Below are 22,561 nucleotides of genomic sequence, written 5' to 3' on the forward strand. Positions count from 1 at the left end.
GGGGCAGCAGGGACCGCACCAGGCACCTGCACGGCCACTGCCCCATCGCGCATGTGCGGCCTGGGTCAGCAGGGCACTGCGTGACTCCACACGCTGTCAGGCAGTTGGGGTGCTTGGGCTGAGTGGTGACAGGCCCCAGCTGACAGACACAGTGGCCCCAGCTGCCTGATAGCATGCAGAACTGTGCGGCGCCCTGCTGACCGAGGTCTCACCCACACGATGGGGCAGTGCCAGTGCGGGTGCCAGGCAGCCGGGGCTGGTCCCCACTGCCCCATGCTATGCAGAGGGGCTCTGGAAGGAGGCCCCAGTGAACTGCTACTGCCAGTAAGTGTGGGGCTTTTTTATTGCCGGGATGCTGGGTCCGGACAGGGAGGCGACTGGAGGGGCAGGGGGCAGGCAGGGGCTGGGGCTGGCTGGGGTGCTCCGTGGTCCCCTCCCCTCTCCTTCAGTCGTCTTCTCTCCTTTCCCCCCCCGCCTTACCAGCCAGGAGGCCTCAGTGACCCCCACAGCTGCTGCTACTGCCAGTGACTGTGGAGGGTCTGGGGGTGCAAACAGGGGATGGGGCCAGGTGATGGGGTCTGGGGGTGTAAGCAGGGGGTGGGGCCGGGCAGGGCAACAATCTGGGGGGCTGGGCAAGCAAGTCGGGGTGGGGCATGTGCACCTTTCATGGAGGTGGTAGCCCCTGCAGGGGCCATGTGGCCCTTGTTGGGGGGGCAGTCTGTGAGCTGTGCGGGGGGGCTGCACCCTGTGGGTGGCAGGGACCCACCCCTCCTGAGCAGAATTCATTTTATGGTGATGATAGAGATACTAGGCTTCCAACTTGCTTTAACACTATAAATGTATCAATAAAACATTGCCCAACTGATCGCTGTCTCATGTGCGTGCTCTCTCTCTCTAGATATAGATATATATCTGTAGTGGTCTTTTGTTTTAATTGTGGAGGAATGTGGATTTTGGGGTATTTTACAGAGTGACTTTGGGATTTTTTTTTATCAGGGATTTTTCAGTTTTCAGATAGGGAATGCCAGAATTCCTGCTAGAGAGGCAGGTGGCAGGACCCAGGCAGGGGAGCCTGCTCAGAGCTGGCACCTTAGACTCAGCTGGAGGTGTCTGACCTCCTGGCCAGTTAGGGCCAGGAGGACATGCTTTGACAGTTCAAAGCAGACCACCACACTGAGAACATCCAGGTGATAGTGGTCCAGATGGCTGGGCAGGGGCACACATGGCAGTAGTGCCACAAAAAGGCCAACTGAAGCCACAGCCCACTGGCAGCTGGCGCAGAGGGGCAGATAGATGCCTCTATTGGCTGTGCATTCCCCATCCGGCTCTGGCAGGTGTGCAGCAGGTCACCGCAAGGCAGCAGCCCCCACTGCCAAACTGCTGCAGTGCCAGACTGGTGGAGGAAACTCTCAGGGCTACTTCAGCAGTCCAGCTTGCACAAGGAGTAGTGTCCCCAGGTACCAATTGGCCAGGCCTCAGAAGCTCCTGAGAGCAAGTAACCCTGAGCTACTTGCCAGGGCAGCTTTTTGAACTGATGAGGCCATATCAGGGCAGGTTTTTACACAGCTGGGGCCAGCACAGGTGCTGACCCCAGGCTCTAGCTCCCTGTGACTGCAGATCTGGGAGGAGCCAGGCAGTGTTATTTTGCCCAAAGTGGCACAACTTGCACCACACCAAAGTGCATGTCTGGGCACATCTGCTGAGGCAAAAAACCCCGGGTCGAATTTGCACCGCTTCTATTTGAGCTGCTGCAAGTGCATGTGCCTGCCTGTGTGGATGCACCCCGTGTGTGTTGTGAAAGGCAGAGATTGATCCAGACAGAAGTAGCATGTCTTGGTGTTCCCTATCATAAAGTTTCTTGAGCCGTGGAACCTCTAGATCCCTGCTCAAATGAATGACAACACTGCATACCTCCCATGTGGACTCACAAATGCTTTGTGGAATATTCAGACACTTTGCATTTCTACCGGGAAGTTCCTTGTTGCCTCCTGGGGCAGACAGCAGTCTGAAAGCCCTGATGCTGCACCTGACTTGGATGCTTCTTGCAGCAATTGCTCTTTTTTCCTCATATCCTGGTCCTGAAATGTAAATGCTCTCATTCTTTGCTTTCTTGGAAATGTTTTCGCGTCCCTGGTCTCCCTTAGGCTACAAACAGACATTGTTTCAGGGTACAAACAGACATAGTTTCTTTGGTGGCATCAGCTGTCCTGGCACAGTTTATCTAGACTGGCAGAGACAGATGTCACCTGGAGCTGTTGTTGCATAAGGTTGGGCCCCTGCTACTCCTTGGGTTTCAGAGGCTTGATTCTGTAGGACAGTGGCCCAACTAGGGGCACTCCAGGGAGCTCCATGCATTTCCTGCTCCATGCTTGCAGATGCACACCCCAGGAATTCCCCTGCAGAGAATCCCAAGGGATCCTGTGGTGTTCACTTCATGCTGCAGATTCTGCAACATGATACACATTGCCCAGGTAATTCCTATATCTGCAAGCATGCAGCGGGGAATACATGGATTTACTGGGTTACTTGCTGAGTTGGGGCCTGTCACCTAGGGGTGTTGTCCTGAAGGAACAGGCCCCTAAAGCCTCAAGAGCACCTGTCCAGGTTGACTGAAGAGCACAGTCAACCCTAGGTTGCCTCTTCTCTTGTGCCATAAACTAACAGATGTCTGCTTCAAATAGGTGGCACAGACTATTACTAGGAATCATAGCACTGCCATTTATGGGCGCTTGGGGCATGACAAGGGGCAGGGATGTCTGATTGCTTGGGTTTTTTATAGCGGCACAAGGGCAACACCTGCTTGCAGCTATAGTCTCTTTAGCTTTTCATGCTGTCTCTTCTATCAGCAATAATCCATAAGAGCTAGTGACTCAGCAGCATGTTACAGTAAGAGACTCTTGTCACATTTATGAATCTCACTAATTCTTGGCATTCCCATGGAGGTTTGAAATTGGAGCAGAGAGGCCTCAAATTTACATTGGGAGATTTTGGATGGAAGGTTTGCTTTGGCATTTCATTCAGCATTACTTGGCCCTGGGATATGACTTGCATATCTTCTTCTGGCTCTTGAAAGAGCAGCATTGGAAAGTTCTGAAGGGGGTCTTGGCCAGAAGGAAGATGATTTTGCTGTCTTGGATTCCCCGAGTGGTAGGTGTCCATCAGTGAAGATAAAGGCAGAAATAGGTGTCATCCAGAAAGAAAAGAGTTTGTGGAAAAAGGGGATATGGCTACATAATATGGCCCAGTTAAAAGACCTTTGTGTGTTTGGTTTGCCATTTTTGCTACAAAATGCACGAGATGTTTAGGAAAAGTGTTTTAGCTCTTTTACCCTTTTAAATGGAGGAGTGCTCAGGTTCCAGCTGAACAGGTCAGTGGGGTTATAAAACATTGTGTAATCCTTGAGTGGTGCAGAACAAGAAACCTAAAGTCTATATAATATCCAGTGCAGGTACTTGGAAAGCCCAGGTTCTCTTTCTACCCATTCTTCAATGTACTTAAAAAATTATCGGGAAGTTGGTGTAATGTGCCACTTGGTTGGCTTTCTGCTGTTTGCCAGATGCAGTGCGACAGGCAACTCAAGCAGACCAGGGAGATAATTCATAGTATATTATACAGCTGGGGTATACAGCTAGTGAGAATTAATATTTACAGACCTGATTTCCTGGCTTTTCTTATTAATGCTTTCATCTGAAGACATTGGTTGTGAGTGATGCCTGTTTGTCATAAAGCCAAACAAACCCCCTGCCTTGTGACTTGACTTGGGTTTGGCAGGCTGGCCCAGAGCAAAGGCAGCTTATGGAAAGCAAGGCCAATGAGAGGTTTTGTCCAATCAGGCAGAGAGCTCTATACTTCAACCATGGCTTGAAAATTGGACTGTGTATAAAATTGGTAGAGAAACATCACTACATTTTTTTTTTTCTGCACGATGGCTTTCCTTGACTAGTTGGATGGAGCTATAGCCATCTGGCCATGCCGCAGCAGTTTGACAGCTCACAGAACAAGTGCTTGTCACCAGCAGCAAATTGTAGGATATATATTTTTTTTATTCAAGTAATTACAGAAGACTGTGCTAAGCTTATTCTCTCGTGTACCCACCCCGCCACATATGTTGGTACCTGCTATTACAGGGGTGTCCAACCTTTTTGAATGTGGGGCCGGATCATGAACTTTTTATCATCCAGTGGGCCGGCGAGCCATATAGACGTCACAGGAAGTGGTATCATATCAGGAAGTGATGCCACGTGACCTTTGACACCAGTAAAGTTGCACGGGGTTGACATGGTGCTGGTTGACATGGCATACATGCCTGGGTTGACATGGTGCTGCAGGAGCCGCTTGGCTACAACTGGGTTGACCTGGTGCTGGAGAAGCTGCGGGGCCAGGCCAGGGTTAACCTGGGGCCCACCTGGCCTGCCGGTGCCATGCCCAGGTTGACATGGTGCTGCAAGACCCGCCTGGGCAGAACCGGGTCGGCACCGGCCGGAAAAAGCAGCATGCAGCTGAAGCCAGCTTTCCATGTGCTGCTGGGAACAGGAGTAGGCTGGCCAGGTCTGCACCGGCCAGCAGAAGTGGCGGCGGAGCCGTGTGCCGTTCAGGACTGACTGGTGTGGGCTTGTCCCGTCCTGAGCAGCACATGACTCTGCCACCGCTTCTGCTGGCCAGTGCAGATCTGGCCGGGCTCCTCCTGCGCCAGCAGCACATGAGAAGCGGCCCCCTCGGGGCCTCACCCACGGGCGGCCGGGCCCGGAGAGCTGCAGCGCCCGGGGAGGGAGACTGGCTGGGGGAGCAGACATCGCCTTGCTGTGGGGCAGGGCAGCGGGGCTGGCTTGAAGTGGGCGGGTGAGGAGGCAAGCAGCCACTGCTTGGCCTCCCGCACAGGGCCGTTCCCCCAGGCCCTGCGGGAGTAAGGAGCTCCCCTCCCCTCGCTGCCGGCTGGGGCCCGTGGGCTGGCCCTGCCTGCCTCGCCGTGGCCCCGCCGCCACCATGGTGCCACCGCAGGCCAGATAAAATGGTTTGGCGGGCTGCATGGCAGCCAGCAGGCCGTATGTTGGACAAGTCTGTGCTACTGGTACCTTGTGCACTTTCACCTGGTACTCTGAGGTACAGATGTCTTTGCTGTCAGTACGATGGCCACCTGACCAGACATCAAAAGAATTCCTTGACACCTTACTTTTTTGACACGTTTTTGGACATTCTGTGTAAACTCTGGAGCCTTGCCTAGTATGGAGGAGAATGGGCTCAGGTTATTTGGATGTGAGCAGAAAGGAAGATGTAGTAAGGCACTGAGGTTAGCTGTGTGCAGACCTTGTGCAAAAGTCTTTTCTTTCTGCTTGTCAAGTTGTGGATGAGCCTGTGTGTAGGAAAGAAACCTGAAACCAACAGTGAAGAAAATCACTAAATATGGGGGTCATGCCATGGACATTTGGGACTATAATGAGGAAGGAGAGGGGGATTTGGCTTAGAAATCTTCTGGACATTTTCTATGTGACTGTAGAAAAGAAAGTCCTTCATTAAAATTTAGCTGTGAAATTCTGTTTATAAGATGTTCAGACCTACCCTGCTAAAGAGCAGGATAGTTGGAACTGTTCTTATCTCAATTCTCTTCCCAAAAGGTATCTGTTCCCTCACCTTTGGTGAAGGGAATTGGACACTTTTCCCATTCTTTGAGAGATCACACCAGCTCCAGAAAGGGCTCATTGTGGGGTGTGAATAAATACATAGTCTGAGGTTTTAATGGAGGGTTTGATTTTTATTTTAACAGATAATGCAGGTATAAAAGTGCCATATTTCACTTACACTGCAGCTGGAGCTCAAGTAACTATTCCCAACTTTTAACAACAAGTCTGTACTTAGCTTGTGCATAACGAGCCTGCCTTCTGGGGCAATAGGCAAGTGTATGGAGGCTGTATGCACATGCATTTGATTTTCCTAGTTATTATAGTTTGCATTGCTACTGCCTGTATGTGGAGAAGATGCTGCTCTCATCTGTGTAACTAGGAACTCTTCTGTCCTGAGATGCACTGTGACACAGTTTTTAAAATGATTCAAGGAGTAGCTGTGCCACAGGGGAGTAGTGTCTTCATGCGCAAACCACAGTCCATGCAGTTATGTGCATGGAAGGATGTTCCAGGCCTGGAGGCAAAGCTTTTTTTATGTCATATCTTGTATATTTTCTTGTACTAGTCCTTATGCTCTTTCAAAGGCTTCAGAGAGACATCCATTCTTGACACCACCACTTCCTGATGTTTTGGGGAGTTCCTGTTGGATTATTTTCTGTCATCTGCTAGGAAGGGAGTTCTCAAGGAATCTGCTAATCCTATATGAATCTAAGAGTGGCTTCTAGAAAGCCCAGCCATCTTTCTGTGTGTTTATTTAGTACTTGGCCATCTGCTCAGCTTGACTTGTATAAAAATGTGGCTGAAAGAAGGTAACTTCTGTTTACCAGTTTTCCAGTCTTCATCCCTCTTGGTCATTTTCTGTAGTCATTCTGCTAGCTAATTCCTCTCATTTAGATAAAGGTAGGTATTTCTGCATTGAACAGCTAGTATCAATGCTGCCTGGAAACTACTTGGTTATCTTTTAGTGAGGCATCAAACTATGCTGGGGCACTTAAAATGTGATTAATAATGACTATAGTAGATATGATGGGGAATGAACCCTTGATCCTCCACAAGGACAGGACAGCCAGTCCTTTCTGGCTGATTCTAAACAGATTCTGTTCTCAACATTAGCTAGAAGACAAATTGGATAAGGCAAGATGAACTGCGTGAGCCACACCACCCATTCAACATACAAAGTGCATTTAAGCAAATAAGACATTTCACTAGGGCAGGGGTGGGCAAAATGGCGGATCCAGCTGGAAGCTGGACTCCATTTCCCAGCAGCCCCTGCCTTAATTACTGTGGCTAGTTTTCATGGAAACCCCAGGAATGGCGGGTGTGATGGTGCAGGGCAAGGGTTTCCATGGAGACTGGCCCCAGCAGCACTGGCAGGGCACACAGCTGGGCATGGAGCTGCTCTAAGACCAGGACTGGAATATTGTGGCATTGATGGCGTGGTCTGGAGCCAGGGCCCTTACCTCTGCCCCCAAAAGTTTTACCAGCCGGACATTACTCTCCAAGCTGCCGGGCTGGCTGTGTGCATGCTGCAGCTGTGTGCATGCACGCAGCATTTATCGGTGACATTGTTGGCCAAATCAACCAAAAATGCCAATTGCTGATGATGTCACTTTTCCTTTTATCGGTGCCAGTACAATATGGATCGATGCATTAGTGTATCTCTAGTCCAGTGGTCACCAACCAGTGGATCTTGATCGATTCATCAGTTGTGGAACCTCTGACAGTTGATCTCAGTCTAGGAGGGCTGAGTGTGCACGCACTCAGCACCTCCAGACTGAGATCGACTGTCAGAGGCTCTGCGGTCAGGAGGATGGGATGCACTTCTGCAATGGCTGGGATGCAGTCCAGGAGCGGTGGGACACACGTGTTTGGACTGAGCTATGCCCCCTGCCACTGGGGCCAGGCTGAGTGAGCTGTGCTCTTCTGCCATGCGGTAAGGGAGGGAGTGTGGCAGGGGTGAGTGGGGACCCGGCCAGGGAAGGGTTGGAGCCCAAGTGGCTTGTGCAGGGGCGCTCCTTCACTGTACGCACTCTGGTGGAAGGCCGGGGACCACGTGCCCTTCACATCTGTATGTGGGCAGAGGTAGCTGCTGCTGCATGCTGGGCTTTGCGCCCTGAGCCCTGCACACAGATCGGGGGGACATGTGTCCCCCAGGCCTCTGGCAGGGTGTGTGCAGTGGCGGGAGCTGCCTCATGTGCCTGGATGAACTGCCCAGGCTCCAAACCTCGCCTGCCCCAGCTGGGCCCCTACTCCCCAACTCTCCCAGTGGCAGGGGACACGGGCATACATGGTGGAAGGGCAGGGGGCCAATGGGGCTTAGCCCCAGTCCCCCCCCCCATGTGGGGCAGCAGTAGGGCTGCAGACTTCCTGCGGCTGCAGCAGGGGTGGGAAGGGGCCTGTGTGCAGTGGTGAGGGGGGGCACTGGAGCAGGGGCCGACGCTTCAGAGCCGGGGCGGGTGCAGGATGGAGCCGCAAGTGGCTCGCCCGGGGTGCAGGGAGAGGGGAGCATGCAGCCGAGGGGCGGCAGATTAAGGCCCCTGCGGTGAGGGAGGGTGCACTTGTCCCACCACCCAGACCAGCCAGGCCCGCTCCCCCCAGCCCCTGCTCCTGCCTGTGCCCTGCTCCCTCCCTCACCACTGGGGCTTTAGTCTGCCCCACCTCATGGCCCTTTCCCCTCCCCCTTCCCCCACAGACTTACTTGCTGGGGGGGGGTGTGCCCCCATATTATTTTTTCTCCCTCTGCCTCGATCTGCCCCCACTCTTCCCTCTCCACAGACTGATCTGCACAGTGGGGAGGGCAAGTGGCGGCAGTGCAGGGTAGATCTTGGGTTGCTTTTTAATTCAAAAAGTGATCTCCTACCCAAAAAGGTTGGAGACCACTGCTCTTATCTTTTTGGAAACTGGCCACAGTGAGGTGGGCTGGAGCTGCTGGGCAATGGAGTCTGCCATGGGCCCAATCCAGCCCGCGGGCCGGATCTTGCCTACCCCTGCACTAGGGGCACTTAAGGGGTTGTAATGGGGCACACTGTTTAGGAGAGATCACATCTTGGAATTCAGATATGCCATTCTGTTTCTTGCGTTACAGTGGAGGGGCTTGATTCTAGACCTCACTGTTTGTAGTTTCAGCTGTTAAGCACTGGTGAATTTCACAGCAGTTTTTCATTATTTGCCATACTTTTTTGTGCCAAATTGCTCTTCATCCCAGTAAGAGATTTATGCGGCCCTTCCTGATAGTAAGTTTTTTATTTGAGTTACTAAAAATGACTTAAAATAAGTCCCTAATATATAAACTTTAAGGAAAAAAGTAAAATTTTGGCCTTGGAACATCTCCAACCCTTCCTTATTCTATTGCATTTTTCACATGTCTAAATGGAAAATGTACCAAGGACTGGGGAAAAGAAGCAGAACCTTTTTTATATGATGTAAAATTATTTCATAAAATGAGTCACTGTCTTGACAAAGCAATATTTGAGTAATTTAAAATTACTTCTGTCCTCCAATGAACGTTCATTGTCTTAAAGCATGTGGCTACGCTAAGATGGAAGATGTCTTCTGATTTCCTCCCCACCCCATTTCAATCTTTAGCCTTTCTTCTCTCATCTCTTGCAAATTTATCTTTAAGAGAATAATTATAACTGATCTCAGGCTCTCCCTGTAAGAATCAAATCATAGGTTTATTCCTTCATCTGGGATTGTTTGACACTTGTGAGTGAAATAGGTTGCTTATGTACTGGGTATCGTCTTCCTACAGCATACAGTTCCATAGACTCTTTAATGTATACCCGAGAAGGGAATAATTTAGCTAAAAATAATTTTCTAGTGCAAGAAAAAAATATACAATGAAGTGGAAAGCTGAGTACTTCCGTCTTATAACTTCACACGATTGGTTTGCAGGGGGCTGCACAATCCATCTGTGATCACATCCTTCCAGAATCTACCAGGATCCTTTTTCTAGTGCATAGAAATGATGGCTCATTTTATCTCAGCAGCTTCCTCCTGTGAAAGGTTAATGAAATGCTGGGGCATTGCAGTCATCATTTTGATTGCTGGCTAAGTGGTCCTGTCCCTTGAAGCATCCATTGATTTGACTCTTCATTTGGCCCTGCAGCCAGCTGTCCCATAGCTAAACATTTTATTAATCTGTGCTGGAAATGCTGCCTTTCTCAGCTGAGGAGGACAGCAGCTAGGAGGGCCCAATATTGTCTTTCAAGCACACTGTCAGTGCAATTGAAAAATGCTTGTGTGCAGAGGCTGCCTATTTACATCATTCTTCCAGGATAGAGTCACTGTGTATGGTATCATTCTGTGTCCTGTTCATGGTTTGGCATTCTCTGATGAGATTGCCAAAATTGGGATTCTGTGCAAGTGCTGTAGTTATACTCGCTTTCAGTACTCCCTTGTTGTAGACTGGGTGTGTAATTCCATTTCCTGTTGAGAGACCTGCTCTACAGCATGTTTTGAAGCAGAACGTGAGCAGAGATCTAGCTACCTTGAAAGCTGTAGTACTGCCAACCTGTTGGCCATAATTTCTGCTTGTGTGGCTGCTGAAATGCTATTAGGAAAACCGTATGCACATGTAACTGACATAGCCCTGGTGCAGCCCTGGAGTTCAGCCCAGCAGGTTAATTGAATTTTGTTGTAAGGGTGTGAACAAGTTTTCAGCCAGCTGGCCAAATCAAATGGGAAACCAACCAAATATGGTGGAGGAAAAACTTGCAGAAAGCAGTTAAAAGGGACAGCATGTGAGTGGAGAGACGAGTGGGGGGATGGGAAGGGAAGGAGAGAGGTAGGAGACTGACCATACACAGAAGGGAGAGTGGGCAGACAGCACAAGGCAAGTGATCAGATGGGGGAAATCTTCATTTAATTTTTCCCCCACCATGTGTTCAGATGTGTTTTGCATATAGAGCCTTAATTTTGTTAGACTGCAGTGAAGCTGTCTACTAGAAAGACACTTCAAACTGTGTGGTGGTGTTAATTAACCTTGTGGCCCACTAAGCTGTTCAGCTTATTTCAGTCCAAGATTCTCTTAGTTTATTTGAATCGTGAATCTGTTTCTGCAAATAGTCCCTGCATCCTTTTTTAGATGGCTGGATAAAGTATTCTGCAAATAAATAGTTAAACCTTAAAAGTAAAAAGCACAAAGACTCTCTTGCTCTGTAACAGGCTAAAATGTGTTTTCTTGTCTCTAGAACGCTTACGTTTGGGATCTGGAAGCAACAACTTAAGTAGAGCAGAGCAATCACTCCTAGTCTTGATTTCATTTTTTATAACTGATCTTTGGAAGTATTACAATTCTGTGTCTGCAAAGCATGTGGTATTTACCATATCAGGATGAGTTCGTAGTGGCTAGAAACCCACCCACCCACCCATTGTTTCTGAGTCTAACCTGTCTTTTCTTCAGCAGGCAAATGGGAAAACTTGTGATTTTTCCTAAATAAGTGTATCTAGTTCTGACATGCCCCAATCACTGAGGCATGCTGATTCACTTTTTCTTTATACCAGTAGTTGGGTTTCTCTGCCATTCCAGCAAAGCAAGTCCCCCCTCTGCAACACTAACCATTTTCTTGATTATTACTGGGTGTAATCAAAGAGCATTGCTTACTAGAAACATGGCATCCTGTGGCCTCAGCTACTCATAGCTGTTGGGCCTTGTGGGACCAGAGTCCTACCAGGGCTATGATTGTGGTCTATCCCTGAGAGCTGTTGCCATAAACTTAATACTGAAGACCCAAAAAGCAGTCTTGAACAGAGAAGTGCAGCTTAGATGGTTGGGGCTGCTACTCTCAGGAGTGGAGGAGATTTTTGTGTCACAGTGGTTGCAACTTGTTGAAATGTCTAGGCATGCTTTAGGAGGGTTTAGGTGGTAGCCGTGTTGGTCTAAGGACGTAGGCAGACAAGGTATGCTTTAGACATTCCATCTCTGGCTTTAAGGGAAGACATTAGCAAAGGAGAAATTTGGGGGCATGAATTTGGACTCTTGTGGGGTAGTTATACTCTTAGAAGTTTTAATAGCGTTGATCACGGAAGAGTGTCAGGGTATCTTGTCAATCCCAGATATTCGAAAAGGTGGTGAACAGTTTATAAGTAGGGACCTACCTAAGTTGTGCCAAGACAGGTTTTTTTGCAGCCTGCTCAATGCATGCAGAACCGATCTTGCAGCAGTCCCATCCCTCTCCTCTAATGGGTGGGGGGCGCCTTCACTCAGTCTACATTACTACAGCTTTTTTAAGTGGTCCTTTCCTTGTGCTGTTGATTTGTTTTGTCCTAACACTGGAGCGGGGGCTGTTGTGGAAGAAGTGAGTTGCTGCTGCATTTAAAAGACACTTGTTTGGATTGCTCAGTAGTAGGGGGTACACCAGTCAATATATTGGTTGTCTGTAAGATTGGCACTGATAACAAGATAAATTGTATTATCGGCTATTGGCTTTTTTGGTTGTTGTGGCCAATAATTATGGCCACGTGCCTGGAGCACCCTGGCGAGTATAATCCAGTCCCCGTGCCCTGCTTCCAGCCTGAGCCTGTGGCAGACTACAGGTCCTAGCAAGCAGCAGGAGGGGGTGCCAGGGAGCAGTCACAGGGCACTGCATTCAGCAACAAAAGGACCATTACTGGCTGCTGCCATGACAATGTTGCATGTGCAATGGGGGTCTGAGCACCAGGGCTGCCACGGAGATATTGGACTGCACGCGGGTGGCTGGGGTAGGGCACAGTGTGAGGGATATTCTGTTCTGCTGGGCACTGGGAGCCTTTGCAAAAGTTGCTTCACCCCAGCGGCCGTGGGAGCTCAGCTGTGTGGGGCCCATCAGTGGTGTGCTCGGGGGCTCCAAACATGCCTGGCATCACTGTCCACAGAAGGGTCTGCCCTGTCTGCCCAGTACAGCAGCATGGGCTGCAGGTAGGAGCCATGAGTGAGAGGGCAACATGTGTGGGAATAAGGCAGTCACCGCCTTCCTCATTGAGACCCAGAGTAGGCAGGAGGCATGTGTGTTATAAATGCAAAACAAACAAACAAAGGTTTATTTATGTCAGTAGTTTAAAATATCTTGCGCTATTACTAAATATGAGTTATCGGATCAGCATTGGCCAATATGGTTGGTTAATCATTGGCTACTGGTATCAGCCAAGAAAATCTTTATTGATGCACCCCTGTTCAGTAGAGCTTGGAATTAGTTAACAATATGCCTCAGACACAGGAATGTATGGTGCAGATGCCTCAGCCTTTTACATGTTCTCTGCTCCCCTGATTTGGTGACTTGTAACTTTTGATGAAAACCAGCAGCTCTGGCTGGATATACTTATAATCCTTTCTTAGCAAATATAAGACATTTTGTTTCTGCTTAACTTCTGCCTCTTTTTTTCTGACTTATCAAACTGAATTAAAAGAATACACAAATTTTATTTACCCTGTTACAGTTGTGAATATTACATTGGTGTGGAGAGAGAAGTCATTCTTTCCATGACTGCACATCTGAGAAACTGTTTTAGGCTTTAGCCCAGTATTGCTGCAAGGTCTAGTTTCTGGAAACAGTACTGGGGAGTTTAATGCTCAGCTCCACAACTCTGTCTGGTAATGAGGAACCCCAGGCCAGACCTTGGCAATATTTAGAGCACTTCAGTTTCCAGAGCCAAAGTTTGTCTTCACTGGCTTGCTCTAGTGGATTCATAGGTGCCATAGTCTTTTATATTGAGAGGGTGGAGAAGCAAAGGAAAAAGGGGCTGCTTTGGTGAAGCTTAATACACTGAAACTGGTGGGAGAAAATGTCTGAAACGCTGTAGATGTTTACCTGAATCTTTCCCAAATCACACGGTCCAAGCAGTGGGCAGAAGGGGGAGCTTGTATTAAAAACACTAAGTGGCTAAATCTGGAAACAGAGCTAGGATTTATTGCTGTGTGGTACTATTTTTATAGCATGTTAAAGCTGTAGGCAAGTGGGGAAAATCCTTTGTCTTCTTAATTCTAATATTTTTTCCCCCCACAGGTATAGCCTTTACAGACCTCCCTGTAAGTACAACTATTTTCAGTATTTTAACTAAGGATGTCAGTTTAAGGGAGGGGGAAAAGTTACAGGGGTGTTTGATGTCTTCTGTTTTGTGTTATGTTCAAGCGGTAGCACATGTTCCTGAACAATGTATATTTCCTGCTTTACCTCTGCTGCCTCTGGATAGAATTGCTCCCTATAATGTGGCTTCATAGTCTCATGTCTACATGTGTAGAGTCATCTCGTGCCCTGTTGGGATTGCAAGGGAAGAATATATAGGCTTGGTAGGATGTCATTTTTATCAGTAAATGTTGATAAACATTAATTTCACCTCATGCTCCACAGACTGACAAAAAGATATATCCATTGTTAATAAGCAAAATTTATAAAAAGAGAACATAAGAAAAACGATGGCTGATGAAGTGTGTGACTACAGGGGAAGCAGTCCTACAGAACTGTACTGACTGTATTTTGGACTGCAACTCCCAGAAACCCCAAGGCCAGGGACAGAATTTGCGCATAAACCAGCGTAAGTGATTGGAAACTGGTTCAGATCTGTAATACAATAGAAGTTCAGTGCCCATAAACTACTTTCAAAATGGCCAAAATTAGTTTAAGATAAACCTGGATGGACGTAGTATCAGACTGAATTGATTTAGGTTAAATTTGTTTATTGAACCGCCCCAGATCCCCTCCTGATTCAAGTGAACTCAGTCGCCCAGCATCCCAGGATGCTTTGCACCTCCCCTACAAACCCCTTTGCAAAGTCAGTGAGCTAGCCTTGGCCTAAACTGTCTGGTCCAGCAGAGCAGGGTGGTGTGTTCTAGTGCTCTCCAGCTTCTGGCCTGGGCCACTGCAGGCATGTGGCTGCATTTCCAGAATCAAAAGTGAATGGCTGTTCAAATGCTTATCAAGAAAATCTATGCAGCTTATACTAACCTGCAAAGATTGAATCAATGCAGTCTCAGGCTTTTTGACTATCCAGGAGACGGGGAGCAAAAGAAGAAGTGACAAAGCAGACGGGGGAGCTACTGATGGCAGCTCTGCTGCTCAGCTGGCAGCAGTTCTACAGTAGTTATGTTTGCAGCTGGTGGTTAAACTGCACTTTAATAATAGTATATTGCCAGTCTGGGGTAAGAAAAAGGTTGGGAACCACTGGCTTAAAGTTCAGCTTACAAAAACGCAATGACCACTGTAACATCTCACAACTTGTTGCCAGAAAGCACATTTGTGTTTTTACCATCCTTGACTCTAATGTCGTGTTGGCTTCCCCCTGCTCTCATCTTAGTACTATAGCAAGACAGGGAAACGGGCTAGGGAATGAGTATTGTAGAATGGTTAACTACTCCTTTGTTTTTTGGGCCATCTCATCCTCCCTCCCTCCACCATCTCCTGTATGCTCATTACAACTCCACAAATTTTCAGCAAGCCCTGTACTTGCCTTCTGTAACCAACTGCTAGAGTGAATCTGAGCAAGGCTTAGCTCTCTAGGGTTTGATGGTCCCTTCTTTGTCTCTGCCAGTCTGGAGTGTGTCAGTTGCTTTCAATTTTAGATCTTCTCTATGGCATTGTTTTAGCTACATCAGAGACTGTTAAAATGGTTGGCTAATCCTGAAAACACAGCTGTCTCGATGATTAAGGGAGTCCAAATTTTGAGCATCATGTCTCTCATGATTCTCTGCTTGCTCACTGAATAGGCAATTCAAATATAACACATTAGGTTGGACAAAAAAAAATCATTATATATTGGCAAGGCATTTTCATTAGAAGCTGGAGTGTATACCAGTTCTACACTTGGAAGGAGCAGGGTGGACTATGTATGTTCAGAACATGCCATAAGCCTCCTCATGTACAGCAATAATAGGATTAAATATCCAACCCAAAGTCCCTCATTAGATAGGCAGTTATACACCTGTGTCTCAGCAAAGGTTGTTTTGAGTTCTGTGTTTCAGTTAGTGCAGGGTTGCATTGCTCATTTCACAGATCTCAAGGTGTTCCCTGAAGAACTCCTGCAGTGACCCTCCAGAATTAGAAGAATTCTCCTCCAGATTCTTCTCCAGAATGGGGAGATCTCAGAACAGCAACAGAGTCTTCCAATGCCTGAGGAGGAGTGTTTGTGCCCGAAAGATCGCAAAGAACTTTTTTTCCAACTACTTAGTTAGTCTAATAAAAGATATCACATCTACCCAAAGAACCTTACCTGCCTATGTCCTTAGACCAACATGTCTACAACCAGCAACCCTGCAGTATGTGTTTAAGTAGTAATAACTAGTAGGGTGGGTAATTATTGGCTATAAGTGCCAAACTCCAGGAGGAACCCCTCGGTGGTTTGGAGACTGTGACCCAGAGCAAGGTGGTCATTGCTTTGAACAGTCCAATAGAACACTTTCCCTTAGTGTTTTTGACATTGCACCCAGACCACCTTGCTGCTAGTCATGTGGTGTGTTGTGCATGGCATCTATCTCTTCCAAGGAATTAATGCTCAGGGTAGAAACTCTGGGAAGGTAGGACTTCACTATGATCAGCATTAGAATTTTGTAGATTTCAGAGTTTTGAGGACAAACGAGACTTGGCAGTGGTGCAGACTGCCAGTTGAAAAGACAGTGCTCCTTTCTACTGTGAGAATGTGATGGCTGCATCACACAGCCCTCATCCCCTTGCCTGTGACATGTCCAAAGCATATTGGCACTCAGCATGCATATATTTCATGCTTTAAATCAGAAGTGGCCAACCTGCAGCATGAGTGCCACAAGTGGCACAGGCAACCTCTTTGTGTCACATGCAGAAGATCAAGGAGGGGACAGGCCCTTGCAGCAGCAGATAGGGCAAGAAGCAGAAGGGAGAACAGGAGGTTGGGCAGGGTAGAGAGCAGAAAGCAGATTGGGCGGAGGAAGGGTTTTGTAATGTCATTCCAGGAGGGTCCCTGGCTAATTTGTGGCACACCTGCTGAAAAGGTTGGCCTTCATTGCTATATGTTATTGACTTATTCCCTTCCACTCCTTTCATAGCCCTGAATGAACAAATGGAGAATTCTATGTTCCCACACTAGTGACTGTTGAGCAGATGATTACTCCTCAGTAAGTAGAGCTGGGGCAATTCGCATGCCCCTCTCTAAAGCTTAAGGCTGATTTGAAAATGAAGTCTGCTTGTACAGTTATGGGGGTGGAGCCTTATCTGCAAGGGGCAGTGACCAAAAATTGGTTCTAAAACTTTCTCAGGAGAAGCAAAGATTAAAAATGGATTTATTTCAATTCCTGATTAGTGACAGGCAAGGTCTCAGCTCTTCTGATGCTTGAAACCACTCGATATCACTCTATAACTTACAAAGACAATTGTATATAAAACATAATCCTACATTTCAGTGGGTTCCTCCTACTTATTCCTTCCATACAGTGTCAATAAATCCCAAGGTTTAGTTTCCTGCTTTCACCTTTGCCTTGGATCTGGTTTATCTCCTGATATAAACTTCTCTAGAATTCACTCAGGCATATTAGTATCTTTTTTGCTTATTGAGTACATTCAATCCTTTCTGAATAAATGCATTTTGTTTCTTTCCTTTTTTCGTCTGAATATCTTTATCTACAGATCATATCTCCTGCGGTGTGTACTCTTTGCCTGCATGCAGAATTTTTTTTTTGTGGGGGGGGAAGGCTTCTGTCAAAGACCTCTGCTTGGGCCACTAAGAGTCATCTTCCTTCCACTGAAATGAGATCATTGGGGCTTTTGTAGACAACAAAGATGCACCCATTTAACTGAAGGTGTGATGTTGAGCTGATGTTAGGGAAATTTGGTGCAACTGTGTGTGCCATTTATGTATGTCAGAGTAAATTCTGGCGTAAGTTCATTTAGCTTATTCCTAATCAGTATAGCTCTGTGTGTACAGTAGGTCTTTCACCTTGGAGCTTTACTCCTTCAAATTTGGTAAACTCAATGTAGTGTATGACATGATACTATAGAGCAAAAATCTCCCTTTGTGGAGTGTTGCCTGGTATTTTATACTAAACGTTGTGTATGTTAATGTAAAGGATAAACAAGTGTTACATATCTGTCAGTGTAAGCCTAATAGTGACAATGCTAGAAAGTTTCAGATGTAACTGATGCAAAGATGACACTTCTATTATGTGTCCCTTTTAGTAGCATTCTTTTATCTGCACCCATGGGTCTAAGCTTCCTTGATCATCAGAGTTCTGTCGGACCAGCTTATCTGCTGCTTTAGTGTCTGATGGCTTTTGCACCATTTTTTCTCCTGCCTTTGGTAGAGTGCTCACTCCTGCTTTCAGGGCAGTGTTCATGTTGGATAGATAGGTCATTACTATTCAGTCTCTCCTCAGTCAATGCAGGCTTCAGAGTAAAACACATACTATTAACTTATAAAACATGCCACACATCAGAAGTAAAGTCTGGCAATATCCAGGGCAAAGTCTTTATCCAGTATGGGTTTAGGATTTATACCTACCTGAGTTAACTTGACTCAGACTGTGTGCCCTTTCAGAATTGTACCAAGGTGATGAAGAGCTAGCGTTTTGCCCGATAGCCTAGTGATTAGGCCACTTCATACATGAAAATGTGAGGTAGACTTCTAAGCCTTTCCCACCCTGAGAACTTGGAATTCACATTTTCTGTTCTCAGTAAAGCAGCCTAACCTCTGAGCTATGGGCTGGGCCCAGCTGGCTTATGGCCTCTGGTCTTTTCTCCTAGAACTGTTTATATGTTTTGTATGAAATAATTATGGGATAAAATGCAAAAACAACATTAGAGCCAGAGGCCAGAACCCAGAACTATAAGCCTTGTTGAATTTACAATTAGGCTTCCTCTTGCTTGATATCTTTCTGGCTCCATGGTTCTTGTACTTTGGCTGTTCATTGAGCCAACTTCAACAGGAGAGTTGAAGAGTGCCATAAGCATAGCGCAGACTAGAGCCTGGGGGTTAAGCCACTTTCCTGCGAAGTGGGAGATAAGACTTTAAACCTCAGACTGAAAAAGGTCTGAAACCCATATCTCCCACTTACTGGTTGATGGCTTTAGCAACTAGACAAGTGGTTTTCAACCTTTTTTCATTTTCAGACCCCTTTGGAAATTTCAGATGGAGGTGTGGACCCCCCTTTGAATTGTAAATATGGCTATTCACATACTTTTGATTTATCATAGTCATCTTTCATGGACCCCTTAGACATAGTCTGCGAACCCTCTACAGGTTGAAAACCACTACACTAGACTTCTGGGCAAAAGGTGACTGCTGCTGCTCTTGACACTGCCACCTCTGTTAGGCATACTCTGTGTAAGTGTAACAGATTAGGCCCTCCAGGACTTTACCTGTGCCTGAACTTTAGCCAGGACTTTGCTAAATCACACATTAGTAACAAGCTAAATCTAGTCACTAAAAAGTGATCTGGTCTAATATGCCATGTAGATGGACCCTTACAGTACTGACGCAGAAGTGGGTGCTAAAATTGAACAGAGAAGCCAAAAAAAGGAAAAGGTCAGATGGCTGCTTTGGCAATTCTCACATATCTCTTTGCTGAGTGCTTGTATAACCTGAGACCCTGCAGACTGTAAAACATGGTTGACATAGCTTGATCAGAAGGAGCACAAAATAAATTGTTAGATAAAAGGGTCTTTGGCATAATTTAACCATGTCCTGAGCCTCATGACATCATAATAAACATGCTAGGTGGAGTCCCTAGTAATGCAGCAGTGGGGTCCAGCAGTTTTTCATATTTCAGATTCAGAGCCTTGCTGAGCCTAACCTTTTACCCTTAGCCCAGTTGCTTAAGATGCTTCCTTTAGAGCCTGAAATTCCTTGTGTTTATTTTCAGCACCAAGAAAGATTTGGGTTTAGAAATTGTAGGAAACATTTTCACTTGTCTTTCAGGATCAAAGATTCAGACTAATCCAAGTGCAGTTTCCAGGGTTCAAAAGTGGTTTTGTCCTTTTGCAACCAGCATACTGCTCAAATTTACAAAGTTATTTTTCTCTGAAACTTGTTCTCCCTGATTCAGTACCCTTCTTTGAGCAGCAGTTCAGAAGGCGATTAGCTGTTTAGCCCCTTCTCAGTTAGGATTTAGCCCTTCTCAGTTAGGTGAGAAGTGCTGCTCTTCTCTGCCACTTGGGTGCATTGGAGTTTGGAACCAAGGCCTCCCACTATTGGGAGGTGGCCTCCAGAAGCAGGGGGGCACCTAGCTGGGGCCTTCCAAGTTCAGAGTCCTGAACACAAGTAATGGCAGCAGTCTGCTGATCACAGTTTGAAATCTGAGTGTTATCTCTGTCTTCTGAATGGCTACCTCTCTGACCTTTTGCTTCTCAGTCCCTGTACTGCCAGCCTCACCTACTGTCCTCCATCATGCTCATCCTCCTTTCAGAGACCCTCCTTCACTCCTCTAACTCCCTCATGCTTGTTTATTTCTGCCATTCCTCTTCCCAATGCCTGGTTCCCTAGTAAAATAAATAAAATAACAGCATCCATCAGCATAGAACTTTTTGCATGGCCTTTTAGTTAGCTTCTCAGATGGTAAGCTCTGAAGAGACAGCTTTTTTATATATATTTATCTTCTTTTTTTTTTTTTTAAGTGGTATCTATCAGACTTAGGCCCTAGTCTGGGTTGTGGTCCTTGGAGTCTACTGCAGATTCAGTTATACAGTATTTCTTCAGGAATTGTAGCAGTGTTGAAATACAACAGAATACTGAGAAGCCGTACAACTTACAAGTGCTTTTGACATTACATGCTTGTATATTAATATAACAAATATGATACCATCCAGAGCAGTTGAAACACACTGTGCATTCACATTGAGGTATAGCAAAACGAACATAACAGAATAAAAAAATGTTAAACATTAACCACATTCTGCAAGTCTCTCTCAGGACTGCTAAAATTATGTTCTCAAAGGTTAGCTACAAAAAGGGACTGGAAACAGAAATCCTGAGTGACCTTTATAAAATTCATAGTTCCCTGTCCCCAAGTTGCCTATAACATTCCCAGAAAACAAAAGTTTTTTCTGCTGCTTTTGACCATGCACATCATTGTCTAATGCCCTTTTTGAAAAATATTTGTGCACAGAGGGCTCCTTCCAGCCCCTAAGTTAGAGCCTATTATGTGAGACACTGTTGAATGCACCATTTCCTGAACTGACTTTGAGACAGTTTTTGGACTGACTTCACTTCCGGGGGGTAACTCTGACTTCAGTGAGTTTACTTCAGAAACCAACATACTGCTGGTCTAGAAATTATTTCCTGGAAGAGAGTGTGGTAACTATTTTCCTTCACTTTTCCCTGTCTTACCCCTTCTTAGTGCTGCTCAGGAGTTAAGTGATGAATGCAAAGATTTCCAGTCTCAAGAAATTTTTTAATGGATACTATTTCATTGAAAATCTCTGACAGTTAATATTGATGATACATGGTGCTTGTTATCCTTGACAAATTTAGCCAAAGACCATTTCTGTTTCAGTTTGCTTTTCAGTTGCATAAACTTTCGTTCCATAGGAAAGTTGCACCAGTTTAACTAATGGCTTGAATTCAAATTTAGTGCAAAAATCCACTTAGTTGGCTAGGCACAGGTTTACACTAACCAAAGCAAAAAGATGTTTTTAATCAAAAACGAGTATCCCACAAAGGAGGTTGTGAAAGCATAATTTAATATAAATTAACACAACGGTTAAACCAGTACAGCTTTCTTACATACTATATAGGTCCATACCGAATCAATCTCTTTCTTCCTGAAAAGACCCATATAAATATCTCTTCAGGAACAGAAAAATCCCCTTAAAATGCTCAAAACCATTTTTTAATGTCAGCTATGTTGTTCTAATGTCCTCTAACAGGCATGACTTTTTTTGTCAGATTTTAAAAAGTTAACAGTGGCAGCATCCATTTGTGGTGTTCCGAGTTGGGAAAAGTAATGTGGCCAGAAGATAGAGCACTGAATTTGGACTTGAATCTGGCCTCTGTTCCTAACCAAACTCTTGGCCTGCTGAAGTACCTTACCCATAATGCCATTTGCCCAAAGCTTTTGCTACTTTATATTCCTGGTAGCTTTGCAGATAGCATGTGTTTTCATAGGTCTGAAGCCAAACTACTCTCAGGAGGGTGGTGCCAGGACCAGGCTATGAACAGGAATGTCGAGGCATGAGGAATGGGGCTGTAGTATTAATGAGAAGAAGAGTTTGTTAGGAATCCCAGAGGGGCTGGGAGTGTCAGGAGCAGAAGGCCAACAGTGGGAAAAGGAGAGAAGGTACAGAATGTAGGAGTGAAGGCGGGAGGGAGGGCTGGCACACAACATGGTAGGGGAGTAGGAAGCAGGGTGCGAGGCAGCAGGCACAGCTGGTTCAGCAGTCAGGAAGGAACCCTTGAGGGAGGCTGAAATGGTGCTTCCCTACAGTCTTGTAGTACAGGAGGCAACAGGTGAAGAGGCTTTTGATCAGTGAACAGGAAGGCTGTATTTGCATGAAAGAGGCCAAATTTTAACCCTGAGCTGGTTGCACACAAATCAGGAACAGGCAGATGGAAAAAAATTGGGGGGTTGACTTGTGACTTTGAAAGGTCTTGGGCTAGTGATACAAAAATCATTCAGAGGCCCAGTGTAAAGATTGTAGAGATTTGCCCTCTCATAGTATTATTTTTTGTATTATCCCTTATATCTGAATGGAAGGCAAATCATTAACTGTCACAACCTTACCTAGTGACTTCAGTTTGCACTGATAGTAACCTGTAGTGATGAGACACCAAGTAGTGTGTGCTGCATCTTGATTGCCTGCCACCATGCCCCAAGAGTTCCTCCAGTTTGTGGCTGTGATACAAAGGGGTACAATGAAACAGTCAGCAGTCCAGTTAGCTTTATTTCCTCTGTTACTCTCCCAGCCCATATTGTGGGTTGCTCTCCCACTCCCTGCCTTGGCATTTCAGATTTTCAAATTGTACAGTACCAACTGCTCACTTCTCAGGCTGCTGATCAGGTGCCAAATGCA

The 22,561-nt window shown here is 46.3% G+C and overlaps 1 protein-coding gene across 3 annotated transcripts in view; it reads left to right on the forward strand.

The window, feature by feature from the left end:
* Window positions 1–22,561, forward strand: part of RANBP10 (RAN binding protein 10) — a 207,261-nt gene that overhangs the window by 149,622 nt on the left and 35,078 nt on the right. For all 3 annotated transcript variants that reach the window (XM_019488979.2, XM_006278087.3, XM_059713633.1), the window contains one exon: window positions 13,601–13,623. In XM_019488979.2, the coding sequence (XP_019344524.1) occupies window positions 13,601–13,623 (23 nt within the window). The remainder of the gene's footprint in view (window positions 1–13,600; window positions 13,624–22,561) is intronic.

The sequence above is a fragment of the Alligator mississippiensis genome, chromosome 10 (genome assembly GCF_030867095.1).
Source record: "Alligator mississippiensis isolate rAllMis1 chromosome 10, rAllMis1, whole genome shotgun sequence".
Classification (NCBI taxonomy): Eukaryota; Metazoa; Chordata; order Crocodylia; family Alligatoridae; genus Alligator; species Alligator mississippiensis.